A 21,774-nucleotide genomic window follows, 5' to 3' on the forward strand; every position below is an offset into this window, starting at 1 on the left:
CTATATATAAAGCACGTATATTCAAATTTGGGTCTGTCGACAGACCCATTTTTCGGCGGAAAAATTAGCGCTCATTTTTCTCTTTCCGTACGAAAAATTTAAATATAAAAATAAAAAATAGAAATAGAATAGCAAAGAAATACGTAAAGTTCTCTATAACATAGTTAGTTAATTCGGATTCGCAAAAATTCGGTACGGATATAATTCGGATAAATTCGATTTTTAATTTTATAAATCGTTGAAAAATACGGCTAAAAAACGGATTTACTAATCATTCGGATACGTAATTATACGGATATTATACGTTACATAATTAAAATTCGGGATAAAAATTCGCTATTAAATTAAATTTTTCTCGCAAAACTTATGCTATTAATATAAATACTCATATTTTTTAAAAATATTAAAATAAAGAGTACAAAATTAAACTAATTAAGTACAAAAAATAGTAAACTATATTATGCCTCAAAATGAATAATTAATTAAGCAAATAACTTTGTAAAGAATTTTACATTTATCATTTAAAAAATTCGAAGAATAAAAATTTTTCTATTAAATTAAAATTTTTCTTTAGATATACTATTATCATAAATAATTAAATATATATATATATATATATATATATATATAGTCATATTCTCACACAAAAGGGCAGAGAGTGAGAGGTCCACCGTGGACCTCTCACTCCTGCACGTCCCACGAGGCTGAGTCAGCCTCGTGGACCCCGACATTTTCCAATCCCCTAACACTCATGGACCGTGCCATTTCCAGCCTATACACCGCGATTTCTTCTTCCTCGCTCGCCAGTTGCTTCCGGCGCCGGCCATGGCTGCGGAGGAGGACGACGGCCGCCCCGCTGCCCTCTTGCTCCCGACGCTGGTCAGGGCGGCGGAGGAGGACGACGATGACACGGACAAGCTCGGCGACGAGAGCGCGACGATGCGACCGCGGCCGCCAGTCGGCGACCGCACGTGCCGTTTTTTGGGCGTATTATTCGCGAATCGGCGAATAATTCGCGTATATTTTTTTTGTGAAAAAATACGCGATTTTTTTCGAATTTTCTGAAAAATACGAAAACAGTCGTTTTAAACGTATCTTCAAAGATTCGCGAATAATTCGCGAATTATTCGCAATTTACTAACATAGCTCTATAACATGATTACTGATAGTCGAAAATCCTAAAATATAAATTTTTCTATTTAATTTCAAAGTAATGTTTCCATAACAGATTACGGGGTGAAAATCCTATAAAAGATATTTTCCCATTTTTATTTAAATATCTTTTTTAGATATTATCTATTTAATTTCAAAATATTTCTTTTAAGATAGCGGATTTTATTTTTCGATTTAATTTCAAAATTTATTTCCTAACAGATTTTATTTTTCTATTTAATTTCAAAAGTAATTTTTGCATTAGAGATTATTGTTAATATTTATCATTTAAAGCATATATCTTTTTTAATAGCGTGATTTATTATTTTAAATTTTTTAGATACATATTTGGCAATCATATAAAAATATGGCCTAAATTAAAAAATAATTTAAAAAAATTATAATTTTTTCTAATAATTATTATGTGCATTTGCACGTACATTTTACTAGTATATATATATATAGCGTGAGGCTACTATGCTATCGAAAGTACGGAGCCTTCCGTGCTTCCAGCTCGTTTTCGATGTTGCGACTTTCGAATCGTCGATCGGCTCCGTTAAACTTGATCTAGATTATTTGAAGTACCTAGAAAATAAATTTATGATTTTTCGATATCATTTGCCTAGTGATCGAAGGAGCTCAAAATTAACAATTTTAATGGCCATAGTGAGCGCGTTTGCAAGTTTAACGTGTAGAAATATTCAAATCACGTGAAATTTTGATAGAAAATTCTTTATACTATATAAAACAAGTTCAATATCTTTGATCTAAAATTTAATGTCATATATATCACGTTTTGTAAGATTTTTATTTTCAGCCGTTGATTTTGACCCCCTCGTTCACTAGGTAAATAATATCGAAAAATCGCATAATTTATTTCTAGATACCTTCAACTACTCTAGATCAAGTTTAACGGAGTCGATCGACAATTGCGCAAAGTTGCAACATCGAAAACGGCTGGAAGCACGGAAGGCTCCGTGTTTCGGATAGCAAGTTGTCTTACTCTCTCTCTCTCTTCTCTCACGTCTCTCTATCTCTCTCTCTCTATATATATATATATATATATATATATATATATATATAAGAGAGAGAGAGAGAGAGAGAGAGAGGAGAGGAAGAGAGAGAGCTGGTGTAACTTTTAAAAGGCACGGAGTAGTTCATGCTTTTAAGTCGCTTTTGATGTTGAGACTTCCGAAATCGATGATCAGCTCCGTTAAATTTTGTCTAGAGTATTTGAAGTTCTTAGAGTATTTGATGTTGGGACTTCCAAAATCGATGGTCGGTGGTGCTATTAGCTAGGAGTTGAAACTTTAGTTAGTGGTCGTTTTGTTGATAACGGAGGCAGAGTACATGGCGGTGGCACATGCTTGTAATGAGGATATTTGGTTGAAAAGGTTTTTAGGAGAATTGAAAGTGAAGCAAGATGTGGTGGAAATGAATTGTGATAGTCAAAAAACGATACACTTGGCGAAGAATCTGGCGTTTCTCTCAGACGAAACACATTGATATTCACTATCACTTTGTAAGAGACGTGATGGCTAAAGGTCTTATCTCATTGTTGAAAGTTCATACCGATGTAAATTTAGTGAATATTTTGACAAAACCAGTATCTTGACAGAAGTTTAATTACAGTATGACTTTTTTCGGTCTTGGAGCTACGTTAGGAGAGTAGGAGTTTAGCAATACAACAAATTTGTTATTTTATGGTGTTTGGCATTTGTCTTTAAGCGAGAGAATTGTTAGATTATGTAAAGTCATGTTCCAAGTCGATATGACGGTGAAAACGTCGAAGATTTGAGATTTCTAGATGTTGGGTACCAGAACTTCAAGTTTGAGTATTGGTACTATTGAGTACCTCAACAGTTCCTAAGCAATTCCTCAAAACCCAAAAGCTGGAAAAACTGTTTTTGTACTATGTACCGGTATACAAAGTGAGTACTGGAACAGCCAGTACGAGCACACAAATTGAGTTCGGTTATTGGTGCTTTGTTTTTGCATTGTGTACCGGTACGCGATTTTGAGTATCGGTACACAGTTCTGCGACGGGTTGGAAATGCGAAATTTGACTCTATTGGATCTAATCTTGTTCCAAATTAAAGATTAGGGATGGTTCAGGATTGCTTTAAAGAGGATTTTTAAGAGGAAATCGACAACTGGATGTGATTCAGAGACTCGGATAGACAACGGATCGAGATCGTTTACTACTAGAATTGGGATTTAGGGTTGTGTTAACTCTTGTAATTAATCTTTTCGATTGTGAGCTTCATTGTATACACTCTACGTGAGAAAAAAATGTAAAGAACTTCTGAGAGAGAGTTTCTTATAATTCAATTTACTCCTTATACTTTTGTGTCGTGCATTAATTGAAGAACACATTGAGATGGTCTTGCCCATGGACGTAGGTCGACTCATCGTTGGCCGAACCACGTAAATTTTGTATTCTTGTGTTCTTTTGTTACTTTTATTGCTTTGTTATCCTCGTACTTGTTTTCTACGATTGTTCTCGTCTCTTACGTCTATGAAAGATCATATTCCGCTGCGCTTGTGTGCTGTGTGGGTTTGACGTGTGCTTAGTAAACCCATGGCCGATCCCCTTCAACAACTTAGCCTCAAATGGTTCAACTTAGTTGTCATTGTCGTCATCGTCGAATAGGTCGTCTCCTTTGCCACCGCAGCCAAGGTCGAGGCCATCAAACACATCATGCACCTCCTTTCTTCCGCAGTAGAGGAGGAGCAACCCCAGGGGAAGTCGCGCATGCCAAAGCCGAGGAAGAGGAAGGTCAACTCCACAATTCGTGTAGTATCCGGCTCGCATTATCACCAAATGCATTGGCGGAGGTGTGGGTAACATTGGAAGGAAAAGCACGGAGACAATGCGAAAGCTGTGGAGGGCTGTGGAGGAGGAGGAGGGAAAAAAAAAGAAGAGAAGAAAGAAAGAAAGGAGTAGTAAAGACTGGAGAAAGAAAATGAACAAGAGAGAGAAAGAAAAATAAAGATAATTTTATTAATTTATTAAAAATTCAGACCGAATTTTTAAAAACTAAAAACATAATTTTTTTTTTATAAAAACGCAAAACCAATAAGTAGTTTTATACAAATTAGCCTTAAAGGAACTGTCGCGGCCGAATAAAAGTGCCTATTTTTTTCTTCCTTTGCAATCATTTCGATACAATAACAGATCATTTGGTGCTTGATAGCTCATGAAAATCTACACGAAGGAAATCAATTATGTAAGAAGAAGGATTCGACAATCAAATATAAGCCAATGAAGAAAGAGAGTGGCTGAAGTCAGAAAATATAGGGAAGAGGATTTAATCCTTTTTGCAGTTTCATTTATTAGGCTCTATTTTACTCCCAACGCCAGTTGAAAAAAAAAAATCTATTATTTTTTTGGAGCAATTGCTTATATACTCCTGAAAAGTTCTTGACTTTCTGATTTATCTCTCTTAGAAGGTTAATATTGAAAATACCGTTTTTACATTCCAACATATTTCAAATATACTCCTAAAATTAAAATCTATTAATGAATTCTGTTATCTATATAAAATTACTATTTTGCCCTTTCAAATATACCCTTCTACCATCACCGACTTTTCTTATTTGCCCATGTTTGGTTGTTCGAAAGTCGGCGAAGAGAAAAAAGTCACTTTTACGAAAGTGACTTTTACAAAAGTGACTTTTCAGTTCGATTGTGTGGTTGCTATAAAGTAAAAAATTAAAAGTATAATTTTATAATTTTTTAATTATTAAATTATATATAAAAAGGTGAAAATATAAACAAACTACTCATACTTACAATTTAAATTAAAATTTTAAATTTAAATTAATATTTAGAAATCAAAGTTATTTTTTAAAATTTAAATTTAAACTTAAATCTGAGTTGAATTTATAATTAAAATTTAAGACATAAATTTAATTTACAATTTGAATTTAAAATTTAATTTATAACTTATAATTGAAATTAAATTTTAAAATAAAATTCAACACAAAAATTAGAATTTAAATTTAAATTTAAATTTAAATTTAAATTCTAGAATTCAAATTTAAATTTAAATAAAAATTAGAATTTAAATTTAAATTCTAGAATTCAAATTTAAATAAAATAAAATTTAAAAATTTAAATTTAAATATAAAATCACAAATTTAAATTTAAAATTTTATGTTGAATTTTAATTTACAAATAAAATTTAAAATGTGATCATAATTTTAATTCAAATATAAAGTGAAATTGAACTTTAAAAATAAATTTAAATATTAAAGTTAAGACCGAATATATAATCTCTTAGCTAATTTCTCCACTTTCGGTGGCTTCTGAATTTTTTTAGCCGAAGTCAAAAAAGTGAGATTTAGTTATAACTCACTTTATCAGGCCACTTTCGTAAAGTGACTTTCATATTCACTTTCGTAAACGAAACAATCGATTAGACATCACTTTCTAAAAGTACCACTTTCGATGCTACACTTTCGGCGAACCAAACATGCCCTATAAGTCAGGAGCATAAAAAGTATTTTGACTTTGAGTCTTTTCAAATATACCTCTCTATCATCACCAACATTTCTTATTTGCCCTTAAGTTAAGAACAAAATTGGTATTTTAATTTTTTTTAACTGTGATAGATATTTAACTTACGTTTAACCCAAATTAACTTAACGGGTGCTAACTGTAGAGGTATTTTGGAATAACGGAGGAACATATGAGGGGTATATTAGAAAGAAAAAAAAAAGTAAGGGTAAATGAGATATTTTTGAAGTTTTGAGGGGTATATAGACAATTATCCCTATTTTTTTTTCAATAACTCTTCTTGAAAAAAAAATAGGGGTAAATAAAATATTTCCGAAGTTTTAACTTACACTTGCTTGTTTGTCTGTAATGAATATTTAGATTGAAATAACTTTAGTTCAACTAAAATTCAGATAAATTTATATTTTAATCCCATTATTTGTTTGATAGGAATTCATTGATTTTAAAATTACAATTATCCCACCTTTTCACATATTCAATCAAAAATTTTCAAACTACTACATAAAAGAGTGAAAAAAAATTACATCATTTTATTTATTTACTATTATTATTATTATTTTTTATAATTGACTTCGCCATCCCACAGACGAAGGTTTTGAAAAAAAATGGAATTATTAGTTAATTTACGAAGAATCAAACAATGAAAAGAAATATTTTCGCTCTCAACATTATGGCTGGTCAGATTAAAACATAAGTTAGCTCAAGAACTATGGATACATGTGACACTGCAACCTGTTACATCATAAATTTGGAAAAAACACATGAAAATTTATGGATGGGAAAAGAATCGAATGAGAACCCTACCTCTTCAAATCCCCAGAATTGGTCATAGAAGTTGCTTTCCTGTACCAAAGGGCATCTCTCTTCTAAGTAATCAAGTGTACATGGGACTAGTAACCAACTTAATTTAATTACATGTTTGGAAACCAAATCCAAATAAAAAACAGGGTTTGTAGGAAGCATTGGAGAAAAAGCAAATTAAAAGAGCTTTTGGTAATTAATTGTTAAATATAAAAATATAAAAATACCGTTCTCCAAACGCTTAAACTTGTAAATAATGATGTTTTTATATTTAAAAAATCATTATTTTTCAAGAACTTAAACTTGTAAAAAATATTACTTTTATATTTTTATATTCAACATTAATTAATCTTAGAGGGACTGAAGATAATCTTGCTTGCTGTCTTTTTTTTTGAACAATGAATTTCATAACGAATTGTTAAACATAAAAATGTTTAAACACCGTTCTCTAACAGCTTAAGTTTTTAGAGTACAACGGTTGTTTCATATGGTATCAGAGCAGGAGGTCCTGAGTTCGAGTCACGTCAGGCTTCTAGCATATTAATTTTCTCCCATTTAATTCAAGCTCACCGTTCTCTAACAGCTTAAGCTTTTAGAATTGTTTCACACGAATACTGTTGAGAAAAAAAGACCCCCCATATATGATAAGACAAGTTAGCAATATCGATATCCAGAGAATCATATTATTCAGCTTGAATATGAAATGTTGAATAGGTGTTTCGAATCATTCAAACCCAAATCTTACTTCGAGAATCTCATTCAAAGGATTCTGCTCGCGCGGACGCCCTACAATTTAACTGCATAGATCATTTGTAGCTCAGTATTCAAAGGAAAAGAACTTTTCCCTGATTCATATTTCAATTGTGGATCGTAAAATTTCTTATCTCGCTGAACGAAAAATCAGGGCAGCCTAATATAGTTTCTTAACAAAATGAACTGTTCAATGAAACATACTGTTCCTTTTCTTTTTCCTCCAACTTCTACATTATGATAATCTTTCTTATTATTAATTAGGACGGTCAACGAATCGAACACGAGAGATGGAGTTGGGTCAGCTCAAATTTACTATATATCAATCTATAAATAATAGTTATATAGGCCATGGCTACTGTACTATTATGAGTATTGAAGCCCTCGTACTCATAAGTTGTTTTCGATGATGGAGCTTCCGAATCGACGATCCACTCCGTTAAATATGATCTAGAGTATTTGAAATTTCTAGAAAATAAATTTCGTACATTTTCGAAATCATAATAAAGTCCATCAAGCAGGCATAAAATGAACGGTCAAAATCGAACGATATCCTAAAAAAGGATGATCGGATCCTTCAATTCAAGATCGGAGTTATTGATCTTTATCTAGGTAGTGAATAGAATTTTCTATAAAAACTCAATAAATTTCGATTCTTTTACACCGTTAAATTAGCAAGTATTCCACACCGGCCATTAAAAATTGTCAAATTTGTGAGCTCTTGATCGTAAAGTAAATGATGTTGAAAAATTATAAAATTTAATTTTTAGAAGTTTTAAATGCTGAAAATAACGTTTAACGATATGGATCGTCGATTCGGAAGTTCTATCATCGAAAGCGATTTATGAGTATGAGAGCGATCGTACTTATAATAGTATAGTAGCCGGACCCATAGTTATATATATTATTTATATATTATCGAGCTATATCGAATCAAACACGAGCAAGCGCTTGTTCATTTTTTTCAAACTATTTTTGAGTAGAACGTGAGCTGGCTCGCGAAGAACGAGCTAGATTGACCGGCTGATTACAAACAAACAGTTCAAGCATGTGACTACCATATTTGTGTTCGCAAAAGATATTTTAATTCCAATTTTCGAAGAGCCCACGTTTGGTTAAACATTTCAACTGTGGAATAAATCACTTATAACTCACCAAATAACTCACCAAACTGTCACAACTATATTTCGTTGAGCAGCTCCCCAGCCAAAATACTACATAAGAGTAGTTGTTTTGCATTCAGTCCATTTAAAATATTTTATTTACTAATTGACACCTAACCAATTTGAATTCTATAAATGACTCTATGTCGTTTGTAGATGATAAGCGCTAAACAACTATTCTAAAAGTACGTACTGATAGAAAACGTGCATCCATCGCACTTAAGAATTCAAGCATAACATTCATGAGCTTTGATCTGACTCAACTTATCTGAACGTTAGGTCTATTGTTGGACCTCTTATCTTTAGATCTCTTGTGTATTGTAGCCCACTCAACTTATTAGATTCATTCAACTTAACTTATTAGCCTCCGTGAGTTTTGATCTGACTCAATTTATCTGGACGTTAGGCCTATTGTTGGGCCTCTTACTTTTAGATCGATCGCTTGTGGATTGTAGCCTACTCAACTTATTAGACTCACGCAACTCAATTTATCCTTTTGGGTCTATTATCACGGAGTAGAAAGTATAGTCTATTTTAGCCCAATAATAAATAACCAACATTATCAACATAATCACATTGGACAGCAGAGACTAGAGAGTCAACAAAATATATTATGTAAATATGATAATGGTACTATAGTCTTCTCAATTTTGTCAAGATAAAATGTTTTTCTTGAGCATGATAATTATTTTACGGTATTTAAATAACGCTAAGAAAATATAGTAAATAATTTACCGTGTTCAATACTATAAAATAAACAAAGCAAATAATTTATTATATTCAACAGTAATAGGTGAATACTTTAAATGATTTATCGTGTTCACATAAAATATTTAATTGGCCCAACATGGCGCCTACATGGAGAGTACAGAATTATTTTTGTATTTAACATTTTTATAGAGTCCATTGTGTAATAAAAAATTTCAAGGGACTAAATGCAAAAAAATCGCTCATATGCCAGGATGGGAACATGCTGAGCCCGAGTGAGTTTATCTCAGCGCAAGCTTGATATGAAATTAATTTCGAGCCTTAATTTAGACTTAAGCTCAGCTTAAAATTCATTCACATTGAGCTCGAATGAGCTCGAGCCCTAAATGAGCCGTTTGAAATCTTTAATATCGTGCAACCATGATTTAATTTTTATAGAATATTGTCTGAATTTGACATAAAAAGATATCTAATAGTTTAGTATAGAAAATAAAGCAATATTGTATTGTTTAATGACTTAAAATACATATACATACAATTAAAATACATGTCATACATAATAATTAAAAAATAATATGTAATACGCCCTTCAAAATATTAAAAATATCTTATTTACTTCTAGAGGACCAAAATATTCTTGTTGATTTTAAATTTTTTTAAATTTTTTTTATTTTTCCAGGGTTTATTAATGGGATTGAATTTTAGAAAGTTATTTTGATAGTTTTAGAATAAATTTAAAAATTTTAAATAATAATAAAGAATAAATAAGTTAAATTTTTTTATAATATATATATATATATATATATATATATATATATATATATATATATATAGGGATATATATAACTAGGTTGGAATACTATTAATACCACCAATGACTTAGTACTATTAAACTTTCTGCCTTGGATTAAAAGATGTGCGGATAGGATGACATGGGCCCTCTAGGATTGAGTTGATGGTTGGTTGAATAGTATAATCGAACGGATGAAAATAATAAAAAAGGTAAATTTAAAGCAGAAAACTTGATAGTGCCAAATGCTTCGTACTATCGATAGTATTCCAGCCGGACTCTATATCTATACTATATATTATATATAAAAGCACGTATTTCAAATTTCGGTCTGTCGATAGACTCATTTTTTGGCGGAAAAAAAATTAATTTTCTTCTATTCATTATGTAAAATAAATAACAGAATTAAACAAACTTTTAATTCCTCTTTGTTTTTACAACAGAAAAAAAAATTTATATTTATCCAAATTTTTTGCCTACCGGAGAATATCTCCTTATCTCTCTCTCTCTCTCTCTCTCTCTCTCTCTATATATATATATATATTCTGCTTTATAATATGTTTATTTATTAATCTTTTGATACTTTTAGTTTAAAATTATTATTTAAATTTTAATTTATTAGAATTGAAAACTATATAATGTATATCTATATTTAATGTATATCTATATCTACACTATATGTAAATTTATCAAAAAAATATTTAATGTATATCTATATTTAATGTATATCCATATCTACACTATATGTAAATTTATCAGAAAAATAATTAATCGTATATCTATATATATATTAAATTTTATAAAATGAAACAAACATATAAATTATTGTTGACAAAATATGGTAGGTATTTTCTAATAGTATATAATAAATAAATTTACTTTTTAAAAAATTGTAAATTTTTTAATAAATATGATGTACAATTTCATATTAATTTAAAATAATTATTAAATAATTAATTGTTACGTGCATTTATACCTATTCATCTAGTATATATATATATATAGAAATTTTTAAATATTTCGAGTCTAATTCGAGCTATTCCAGTAATATCCAAACTTTGACTTGAAGTAGTATGATGTTTTATTTTTATTATTTTTATTATTTATTTTTTATTGTTCAAACCCACTCATTTATTTGCAAGCTGAGCCCGAGCGGGACGAATAACCATATCCGTGAGATTTGCACGGCCCGGGCCCCTTGTCTTGTTCATGCCGTTCCGGTTTAGAGCTTCTCCTTCGCCATTAATCTCTTCCTCCNGAATAACCATATCCGTGAGATTTGCACGGCCCGGGCCCCTTGTCTTGTTCATGCCGTTCCGGTTTAGAGCTTCTCCTTCGCCATTAATCTCTTCCTCCACCTCCTCCGACGCCTCCCATGGACGATCCCCTCCCCCTCCGCCCCAATCCACCGCGTCTCCCTCCTCTCCCCCTCGCCCCAACCCCACCTCTCCTATTCCATCGACCTACGCCCCGATCTCGGTGCCGACTCCTACACTAAGGCCTCAGAACCCGGCGCCGACTCCTCCTCCTTCTTCGTCCTCCGCGACGACCTCCTCCACCCCCTCGCCAATGGCAACAAGGCGCGCAAGCTCGACGCCCTCCTCCCCCTCCTCCTCCGCCGCCGTCCCCATCATCATCAATCAATCAATCAATCTATCTATCAACACCTTGCTTACTCTTTAATAATCTTCTTCCCCGCCACCGACCTCGTACGCTCTCCTCCACGCCCCACACTCCATCCATAAACCCTAGGTTGTAAATGTGTTGATGAACACCCCTTAACTATATGCCATTTCGACTTTACATGAATTTTTTTGATTGAGAACACTTCTCAACTTCAAAATTGTTTTTGATTCGAGTTATTATACATGAGTGAATATGCCAAAGTTTTACTCTCGCCCTTATTGTTCAAAGTGCGTGTTTGGATCGGTGAAGTTGCGATTCGGCCGTAAATCAAGGTTTTTAAGAGTGGAAATATTACTATTGTTACGAAAACATTGAGAAGATCTGTTATGTAGCCGCGGACTTATATTCTCAGAAAGTAAATTTCCCGTGAAATGGTCCAAAGTCGTTAATTGTAAGAAGACCCAAGATTTAGTCTATGACCAGATGGTGAATCTTTGCGGTATAATGCTAGTTGATGGTAAGACCAATATTATTACTCTCACTAAACTTGATTTTTGACCGAACTGCAATTACATCAGTTCACGCACCAGCCTGTTTGTATGTCTGTAAGTGGACGTGCGGAAGTTGTTCTCAGATTGCAATGGAATTGAAGTTCACGAGAAAATTATTATTCCATTGCTGTCTGTTTGATAGGTAGTTAATGACTTTAAGATTATTATAGTTATTCCAATGTTTATTTGTTTGTTTTACCAAAAATTTCTACACCAGCACATAAGAGGGTGAAAAAAGTTACAACAGTTACTTTTTTATTATTTTATTTCTATATTTTTGTCTCGTGTAAATTGGCTTCCCACCCAAGGAGAACTCAATTACAACGTTTTGGAAAAGTAGATTTATGAGTGAAATTAATTTTTGGCAAATCGAACAATGGACGTGGGGCTGAAAACAATTTCAACTTCGTCCACTTTCGATGAAACAAACATAATGACATGTTTGTTTGCCTATAGCTGATTTTCGGGTTGAAAATAGTTTTCAATTGAAGTGAAGTTTTAGGTGAAATAATTTTTTCACTACTGTTTGTTTGATAGGAAGATCGGAAGTCAATAGCTTTGGAACTTAAGTTATTATGTTTTTTGTTTTTTCAACTAAAAGTTTTCACACAATACAAAAGAGAGTGAGAAAAGTTATAACAGTTATCTTTTCATTATTTTTTTTTCTCTCTCGTGTAATTGACATCCTCACCATCTATCGAGAAGTCACTTACCGCTTTTTGGGCAAACTGGAGTTATGAGCAAATTTAATTTCTGGCGAACCAAATAGCAGTATCGAAAACAACTTCACCTCTCTCCACTTTTGGTAAAACAAACATGCTTCAGAATGAATTTAATGCCTCCTGAACTTTTGTAGATATACCAAATTGGTCCATTGTGTCATCAGTCATTAAGTTTATTGACCACAAGATGATCCGAATTCTAGTTAAACATATTTTGAACCTATGTATGCATCAAAGACACATTAAATTTACCATTTGAAATACAGGCACTTAAACTTTCCCAAGGACAGCTTATTTTAAGCCCATAAATTTTTTGGATGGAGAAAAACCTCTTGGCTCCAAATTTCTTCTGAAAATATGCTAATTTGGGACCCATACATCATTTTTTTTTTCTGTCAATGAACTTAACATTGATGACTAAGTTTAAGGGGGCGTTAGGTTTACTTTGAAGAATAGAGGCCAAAGTAAAAATTTAGAAAAAAAAAAAGGTGGTGGTGTTAGGTTTACTTTAAAGTTAATGCTTCTTAGCTACTAGGCATTAATAGTTCTATATTTGCTAAAAAGTAGATTGAAGTAATTTAATTTGATAAAAATACTACTAAACTTGATAAAATCTCTAATTTAATTGATTAAAATTTAAGGAATCTCAATTCAAAAAATTAAGGATAGCTCAGGGGTCCTTCATACATTTTTATTAAACCCTATTGTGCGCTCTCATCTGTACTTTCTTTAATATTTGTGCTCTGCTGCGTCTTCTTGCAGGTTACATGTGGTGGGTGCCAGAGCTCTCACGCAGCAGCTGTTGGTAAAGATTATTAGATTATTAGTTCACCGGATTGTTTGAATTCCTTGTTGTTTTTGTGCATTTCTTGATTGTGGTTAGGGTTTCTTCTAATTGGTATAATCTTTTGGGGTGATTAATTGTGGTGTGTTGTTTAGCCGTATATTGTGCAAAGAGGGGTATTAGGTCACATTTGCTACTCCGAGGGGAGCGGCCGGAGGTCCCGACAGGGTATAATTTGATATCAGAGATGTTTGGCAGCAGTACGGTGTATGTTGCCAGGTCGGCATATATACGGAGGAATGAGATGCTACTTGAGCATGCCCATGGTGTGGCGGGAGCCGGTGGTGAGGTCATGTGGATTGATGATATTGTTGGAGAGGATTTGGGTGAAATGAATTCAGAGCGGGGTATTGGCGAGGATGGTTCGAGGAGAGTCGTGATTGTCAATGAAGGGGCTGCTAGCAGTGTTGCTTTATTAGGTAAGTATCATATTCCCAATATTGATGATTGAACTTGATATAGTTATGATAGTCTAATCGTTATTGTTTGATTCGTATTGTACGATCCTTACCTACTGATTGATTATGACCTCAGGGTTTTATTGGTAACATACAAGTCTTTGACCGTTGCTCAGTGTTGTGAAATGTTTAAAAGCAATACTGGGGATTAAGTTTCGTTGTAGATTTTTTTTTTTTCCTTTTTATATATATTATAGATTGAAAATCGCTTTTCTATGTAAAAGGATTGCAGACTTTGTGAATGTTATTCATTATCAACGTGGAAATATTTTGTCGCGTCTTAGTGACCCTTGGAATCTTCTAAGCATAATACCTCATCTTTCATCTTCTTTGTTGTTTAACATATGAATTTCTTCTGGTCACATTATTTACACATCAATTTTCTTGTTATAAAGGAACTTCATCGCGTTCTAATTGTACACGATTGTTGCTTTCTACTCGAGACACCCTTGGGCATGTAAAATTGTTAATTAAAGTTCTCCCTTCTCTGTTATACCTGACCATTTGAATGTTTATTGGGTTTTGTTTCAATCTAGGTATCTGACACCTAACTTTCTATTTCGAACTTCATCCCTCTTATTTATCGGTTATGTCATACATATTTGTAGAAAATCTATTGAAGTTCTTGTTTTGGTGTTTTTGAATTTGATGGGCTTGCCTTTATTAATTATAAAATGAGAAAGAAACATTGAAAACAAGTCTTTATGTATTGCCAGATTTTTTTTTATTTTTTATTTTTTTTGATATTTTGGTCATCATACTTTTCTATAGTTGTACACTTTGCTTTCCTTTTCATCTCTAATTCAGTTTTCAGACTTCCGTATGTTCATTGCCAACCATATATTGCGCTATTATATTGCCCTGTAGGCATTAATTGCTTTTTATTTTTGCTCTTTCTTTTATATGGAATTGTTGTTTATTCTTATCAGGTTGATACTTCATTGCTGTCAAGTAGGACTAATAAACTGTTTCCAGTGTCTTCTTATCCTTTTCTCAGGTGTTATTCGACTTGTGGATTACCTTGCTCAAGCTAATATATTTGGAAAAGAACAGAAAATTAGGATAGTCTTGGATGCCGGCACGGGGACCACAGCTGTTGGTTTAGCTCTTGGAGTGGTACTTTTAGGGTGTGTTTTTAAATTGCACTTCCTTTTCCCCTCATACTAGTAATTCCTCTTTTAACGGTGATATTGGGTTACATCTGCAGGTTTCTTTTATATAGCACCAAATAACATGTCTTATTTGTCGCTTTTTCGAGGAGCATCTATGATATTTTAAGCATATTATATTATTGACAATTCCAGGGACATTTATAGTATTTTAATATTGTATATAGCAGGACGTGGCGGAATTTTGTCGAATTTGTAGTCTAGATTATTTCTTCAGTTCCTTCATTTATGATTGACCAAAAATATGTCATGCTTCGGCATTCCGAGTGCTACTTTTAGTGTGTATATATAAGACAATTTTTTGCTAGTGAGAAATTGTTTGCTTCCAAGATTTAGAGTTATTTTTCTTAATTCATTTCACAGGCTTCCATGGAAAGTGACTGCAGTGATGCTTGCTGATACCGTTGAGAGATACAAGGAACGAGAGAAACACTTGATTTCCGAGTTCAAGAGGATTCACCAGATAGAAATTCCTCAACAAACGTCGAGTGGAGATGACGATGGAATCGTGCAGTGGGTCGAGCGTATTCATCCAAGGAGGTACATTTTGTTGCTTGATGTCGCAGCTAATTACGAAGCTGTTGTTTGTGTTGGATGGCTTTTACTTGATCTTTCAATCAATGGTTCTTATCTAGAATTTTATAGCATATGACAAGCGAATAGATTTTTACAGTAGCTAATAAATCACAAAAATTGTCAAACACGACTCTTTAATCAACATATAGATGTTGGTAGTGAAGAACTATTTGAACCCACTTTACCGAGTTGTTGCAGATATTTAACATTTATATTCTGGTATCTAACGTTTCTGTATCGGTAGGAGAACGGTGCCTTACAGCACTAACATTCTGAATAGATAGGATAATAAATAATTCCGATTTTTAGAGTGAGTTGCTTTTGCATTTCGATGTTTCTGATTCGGCGGCAGGAATAGATAAACTGAATATATATGGACTCTCAAAATTTCAGATTCGGAAAGGTTTTGGACGGGGAGATCGAGGCGTGCCGCCATATCGCTAGGCAAACAGGTATCCTGTTGGATCCGATGTACACCTTGGCTGCTTGGGAGCGCGCGGTTTCTCTCGCGAGGGATGCCGAGGACGACGCAAAAGCGGTGATGCTTCACACTGGAGGGACACTAAATATGTTTGGATTGGCGCAGAGATATCGGTCGCACTTTAGCTCCGACGATTAACCCTCTTGAATTGGATGAAATGTCTCGTGATGAAAGTGACGATCGAAATTTTGTAATTGAAAATAAAGCAGCAATGCTATTCTCTACATACCAAAAAGTGAATGAAAATCTTATACCCCTCTATCCAAGAAGCCAAATTTGTATACTGCTTTTATCAAATCATTTTTTTTAATATTAAAAAACATGCAGACGGAGCGTCTAAATTTTTGGCTGGAGGGACGTAAGATGTACTCCCATTTTTTGGGCTTACAAGTAGCATGTCTTGAAAATTTTGTAGGTGATTCTGAGACTGCTTCTGAGTTATGAGGCTGCTGCAATCAGTGTAGTTGGTACTCTCTTTTTTCTTTCTTTTTTTTGGGTGTGTGTGTGTGTGTGTGTGTGTGGAGGAGAGATGAGAGATATAGTTGTATTTATCCCAAGAATTAATGATAAAGCTGGTATTGGTGTCAATGTGTAAATTTTAGCTTTAATTAGTACTGTTACTTTGTTATTCCATAAACTCTTATATACATAATTAAAAAAGGAAAGGAAAAAAGAAGGTGACATGACAAGTTTTTGGGGTTTATTTAGATGCATGAAGGTATCAGATCAGTTAGGTACAATGTAGTGTATGCTGCTCTTTAATTTTTTTTCTTATTCCTCCTAAATCATTTTCTCATAAAATAAGATAAAATTATTTTACACGTGAAATATATAACTTCTAAAAATCGTGAATATCGGAATATTACGAAAAGTTCAGCTTGGATTACATAAATAGTAAGAAGAGTGGGAACATTTTCTATCATCTCATATATAGAAAATTTTGACATATAAGATGATTTAGTTGTTCATTAATAACGTCTAAATTTATTTTCAAAACATAGGTTATATAAATAGTTAGAAAAAAGAGAACATACGCTGCAAAATATGAATTATCTAAATAATTAGAGAGAGAGTATATTTGCTATAACGTCGTGTACAGAAAATTCTTACGTATAGAATGTCCTCAGAAATATGGTTCGATTGGTTAATTAGCTAAAATGGACAAATTGCTTTCATGGTTTTCTGATTTTCTTTTCTTTTTTAAATTTTAACATCTTATCTCTGGCCTTCGAAAAATAACTTTGACAAACTTGCCAACCAATCAAACGCAGCCAATTCTATGTAGCAAATTGCTACATTCCCACCTGTAAAGGATCCAGTCATGTATATTCTTCTGCACACGTGGAAGCATATCATTGGCCATGTTTTGTATGGCCACAGAATCCCATAAAAACAGATCTTTGTTTGCAGAACCATCCATCAGTTAGTTAGTGGCTACCACTATAACTACCACCATTTCATTTTATTTTATTTTATTTTCCCCTTTCTCCTCCATTTTTTTTAGTTTTTATTTCTTTTTTTTTTTTTTTGGGATGCAATAATGGCAGCTCCGGCGGCGGAGGTTGCGGCGGTATCGGCGGCGACGGCTTTGCGATCGGTGCTGGGGCGGGTGAGGGTGGCCGCGGAGAAGTGCGGGCGGCGGGCGGAGGAGGTGCGGGTGGTGGCGGTGGGGAAGACGAAGCCGGCGTCGCTCATCTGCCAGCTCTACGACGCTGGCCACCGCTGCTTCGGTGAGAATTACGTCCAGGAGATCGTCGACAAGGCGCCGCAGGTTTTATATATACCCACAACAAATCTAAGAATCTCTGTATTAGTATTTTCTTATTTATGTTAAATTTTCACTAGAGTTGAGAATTTTCTTCAAATTCAAACCATAAACAATCACTTATATTATCTCAGTTAGTTTTTTTTTAGGGAAAACTTCAAATAACTTCCCTGTGGTTTCACACTTTCTCACTTTAGTATCCAGTGGTTTAAAGTGTATCAAGTTAGTACCATGTGGTTTCGCACTTTTTCACTTTAGTATCCTGTGGTTTCAAGTGTATCAAGTTAGTACTCTGTGATTTCGCACTTTCTCATTTTAGTACTCTGTGGTTTAATATTTCGTTAAATTATATATCCCGAAATGGATAAGAAAAAGAGAAAATTGAAACCACATGGTACTAACTTGATACAAAAATAAAACAATAGGGTACTAACTTGATACACTTGAAACCACAGGGCACTAAAGTGAGAAAGTGCGAAATCATAGGGTACAAACTTGATACGCTTTAAACCATAGGGTACTAAAGTGAGAAAATGCGAAATCACAGTAGGGGTATTTGAAGTTTCCCCTTTTTTTTAAATTAACCTCAATAAAAAGTTGGAAAAACTTTAAATACCACCCCTGTGGTTTCGTACTTTCTCACTTTAGTACCCTGTGGTTTAAAGTGTATCACTTTTGTATCATGTGGTTTTATTATTTTTTTTTGTTATCCTCTCCACCAATTTTTTTTATTAAATCAATAAAAATGTTAAAACTCAAGAGTACTAAAGTGAATATTCGATAAATTTGGGATGGTGTATCTGAAGTTTTTTTGTATATGATCTAACGAAAAGTTAACGGAGGAGCTGACGAAAAGAGAAATGAAACCACAGGGTATTAAATTGATACACTTTAAATCACATGGTACTAAAATAAGAAAGTGCGAAACCACATGCGTGGTATTTGAAGTTTACCCTAAAAAGTTAAGTATTTTTTTTATTTTTGTGCACCAGTAAAGGTGCGCATGCAACACATGATTTGTAAAAAGGAGAAAAAAATTGAAATTTAAGAAAGATACTGTTACTTGTAAATTCTGATGAATGAATGAATTTTATATGCTTATAATCATCTAATTTAGCAGAAAATATTGGAAAAATTATGGTAGATATAGTTAAGCTCAGTTTATCAGCAAAGTTAAATTAATTGAATACTTAAATCATGTCAATTAATAAATTTTTAAAACAATCATTAGAGAATAAAATCAAATAAAAATTTATAAGAGCATTTTTAAATATAGGTAATTTTCAGTTAATTTTAAAAAAATCTTTTAGGTAATTTAAATATAGGTGCATTTTTTAAATATATGTCAATATTTTAAAGTATATTAAATATTTTTGTGTGAATATTTAGTGTCAATTGAAAATTAATCATAATTTAGTTTTCGCAGCTTCCGGTAGATATTGAGTGGCATTATATTGGACACCTCCAAAGCAACAAAGTCAAATCTCTTTTAGGTAATTTTTCTATTACTTAAAACATGATCAGTTTACTTTGGTGAAAGAATTTAGTTAATATTTAATACCATCTAGGATGATCAATTTGCCTACATTACTCTATATGTGTCAAATTCGGTTTATTGCTTTTATATTTGGTTCAATATTTCCTTATTTCCTACTATAATCAACATCATGCTTAGTGTTTTTTTCCCCCTTAAGAATAGTGGAGAATAGTGCACAAAGTGCAGCATAAAAAATCAGACAAAAAGGTATGTGAGAGTGAAGTAAAATACAACACAGAGTATAAGATGAAGGATAAATAGGAGAATTCCCCTAAAAAGAATAGCTCTTAATGATTGATTTAAGAATAATCTAAAATAATCCGCTTTGACCAAAATAAATTATTTCTATCAAATTTAGCTATGTTTGGCAGAATACATGGGATAAATACTTTATAACTGTTATCTTTTTCTTCTGAGTTGATCAGTCTGAGGAATTCTTTAACTCCTTTGATTCATCTTCAACAAGTTCATAGCAATTATCTACAAACTACTGCTATAATAAGAATCCAAGTACATAGAAATTATCTTTAATCATCTGAATGTTTGGCTCAGCCAAAATAAATAACATCAATTGTTCTTTTTTTTTGCTTTCGCAGCTTCTGTGCCCAATCTTGATATGGTTGAGAGTGTAGATAATGAGAAGGTCAGCAGTTTCTGCAGTTGATTAACTTTGGTTTTAACATCTTACCACTTATTACTTGTGGCTGCAGAAGAAAACTGTGTTTAGTTTAAGGATATTTTTCTTTATTATGTGCGTGATTTGTTTTATGTTTCAGATCGCTAATCATCTCGATCGGACGGTCGCTAGCTTGCGAAGGAGGCCTTTGAAAGTTCTGGTCCAAGTAAATACTAGTGGAGAAGAGTGTAGGTTCTAAACTAGTCCTTTGAATCTTAGTTCTTTTTTTCATAAAATCAATCTAAAAGAGTTATGATTACTAATTAGATATCTTATTCTTTTGCAGCAAAATCAGGTGTAGATCCCTCTGCATGCGTCGAATTGGCCAAGCATGTCAAGATTGTGTGCCCGCACCTCGTCTTCTCAGGTCTAATGACCATCGGAATGCCCGACTACTCCTCGACACCGGAGAACTTTAAGGTTAAATGTTTCTGAACAAAAACAAACAAGGTTTTACTCATCTGTTATTAAGGTTAAAATGTATGAACAGTCCCTGAACACTTGATTTATTGCTGTTTGGTCCCTAAACTTTTCGCTCGAGCAAATCATTCCATGATCTTCTCCAAACAACTGTCACAATTTTGCCGACAGCAGATTTCTGTTTAAAAAGGTCAGGGACTACAGTGAAAATGATCAGGGACCAAATCGCAATAAGCCAAACATTCCAGGTGTATACTCATTGCATTTCATCTTACTGCATCTCTGTGTATCTCTCATGTTGAAATAACAGACACTGTCGAATTGTCGAATCAATGTGTGCAAGGCGCTAGGGATACCGACAGAGCAGTGTGAGCTTTCGATGGGCATGTCCGGAGATTTCGAGCAAGCAGTAAGATTGATCAGATTCTTTATTCTGAGTTCATATTCAAACTTCTGCATAAGTTAGAAGATTGAACAGAGGCTGAATAACTTGCTGCACAGTTTAAAACCCCGTTCGTATTATTTGTCACATCAAATGAAGATTTTAAGTAAAATTAAACCTTTTTTTTTAAAAAAAGGAAATTTTACTTGTGCAGATTGAGATGGGCAGCACAAATGTCAGGATCGGATCGACGATTTTCGGGCCGAGGGAGTATCCAAACAGAAAACAGAGCCAATGAAATGAAAATTCAGATCTGTAACTCTGTTGTTTGTTCTGTTCTTATTGATAATTGTAAGGAGGGTAAAGTAGTCATGCACACGATTAATAAAGAATAAAAAACAGAGTTGGAAAATCCTGACTCATCTGAATAACATTCACAGCTTATTCAAAGGAAGTAAATTTGTTAATTCTGGCTCTTTTGTCAGACTTGCATCACTATGAAACAGAAGATTTTATTTTCTTCATTTGCTGTCAGATTGTGTGATCCTGCAATTCTCAGATACATGAAAGGTAAGGCTCAAAATTTAGAGAGAGAGAGAGAGAGAGAGAGAGAGATCTATCAATACAAGTTAAACAAACTACTTGTATTCTCATGTCCAAGTAAATAACAAGAAATCAAAG

The 21,774-nt window shown here is 33.2% G+C and overlaps 2 protein-coding genes across 2 annotated transcripts; both read left to right on the forward strand.

The window, feature by feature from the left end:
• On the forward strand, window positions 826-16,880 carry LOC109717534 (putative D-cysteine desulfhydrase 2, mitochondrial). Its single transcript, XM_020243378.1, has 8 exons — window positions 826-1,017; window positions 11,212-11,506; window positions 11,579-11,595; window positions 13,548-13,590; window positions 13,725-14,048; window positions 15,085-15,214; window positions 15,620-15,796; window positions 16,226-16,880. Exons 1-8 carry the CDS (start codon window positions 826-828, stop codon window positions 16,449-16,451), a joined length of 1,404 nt encoding a protein of 467 aa, XP_020098967.1. The 3' UTR covers window positions 16,452-16,880.
• On the forward strand, window positions 17,798-21,611 carry LOC109717054 (proline synthase co-transcribed bacterial homolog protein-like). The gene is made up of 7 exons (XM_020242715.1): window positions 17,798-18,084; window positions 19,505-19,571; window positions 20,212-20,258; window positions 20,392-20,479; window positions 20,578-20,711; window positions 21,022-21,120; window positions 21,308-21,611. The coding sequence occupies exons 1-7, from the start codon at window positions 17,854-17,856 to the stop codon at window positions 21,389-21,391; spliced, it is 750 nt and encodes a 249-aa protein (XP_020098304.1). The 5' UTR covers window positions 17,798-17,853; the 3' UTR covers window positions 21,392-21,611.

Source organism: Ananas comosus, linkage group 11 (assembly GCF_001540865.1).
Source record: "Ananas comosus cultivar F153 linkage group 11, ASM154086v1, whole genome shotgun sequence".
Lineage (NCBI taxonomy): Eukaryota > Viridiplantae > Streptophyta > Magnoliopsida > Poales > Bromeliaceae > Ananas > Ananas comosus.

Coding starts and splice junctions, on each gene's coding strand:
- LOC109717534 (XM_020243378.1), top strand. CDS start 826: ATGGCTGCGGAGGAGGACGACGGCCGCCCCGCTGCCCTCTTGCTCCCG. Junction 15,215..15,619: donor CTTGGAGTGGTACTTTTAGG/GTGTGTTTTTAA, acceptor TTCATTTCACAG/GCTTCCATGGAAAGTGACTG. Junction 15,797..16,225: donor GAGCGTATTCATCCAAGGAG/GTACATTTTGTT, acceptor TCAAAATTTCAG/ATTCGGAAAGGTTTTGGACG.
- LOC109717054 (XM_020242715.1), top strand. CDS start 17,854: ATGGCAGCTCCGGCGGCGGAGGTTGCGGCGGTATCGGCGGCGACGGCT. Junction 20,480..20,577: donor AAATACTAGTGGAGAAGAGT/GTAGGTTCTAAA, acceptor ATTCTTTTGCAG/CAAAATCAGGTGTAGATCCC. Junction 21,121..21,307: donor CCGGAGATTTCGAGCAAGCA/GTAAGATTGATC, acceptor TTACTTGTGCAG/ATTGAGATGGGCAGCACAAA.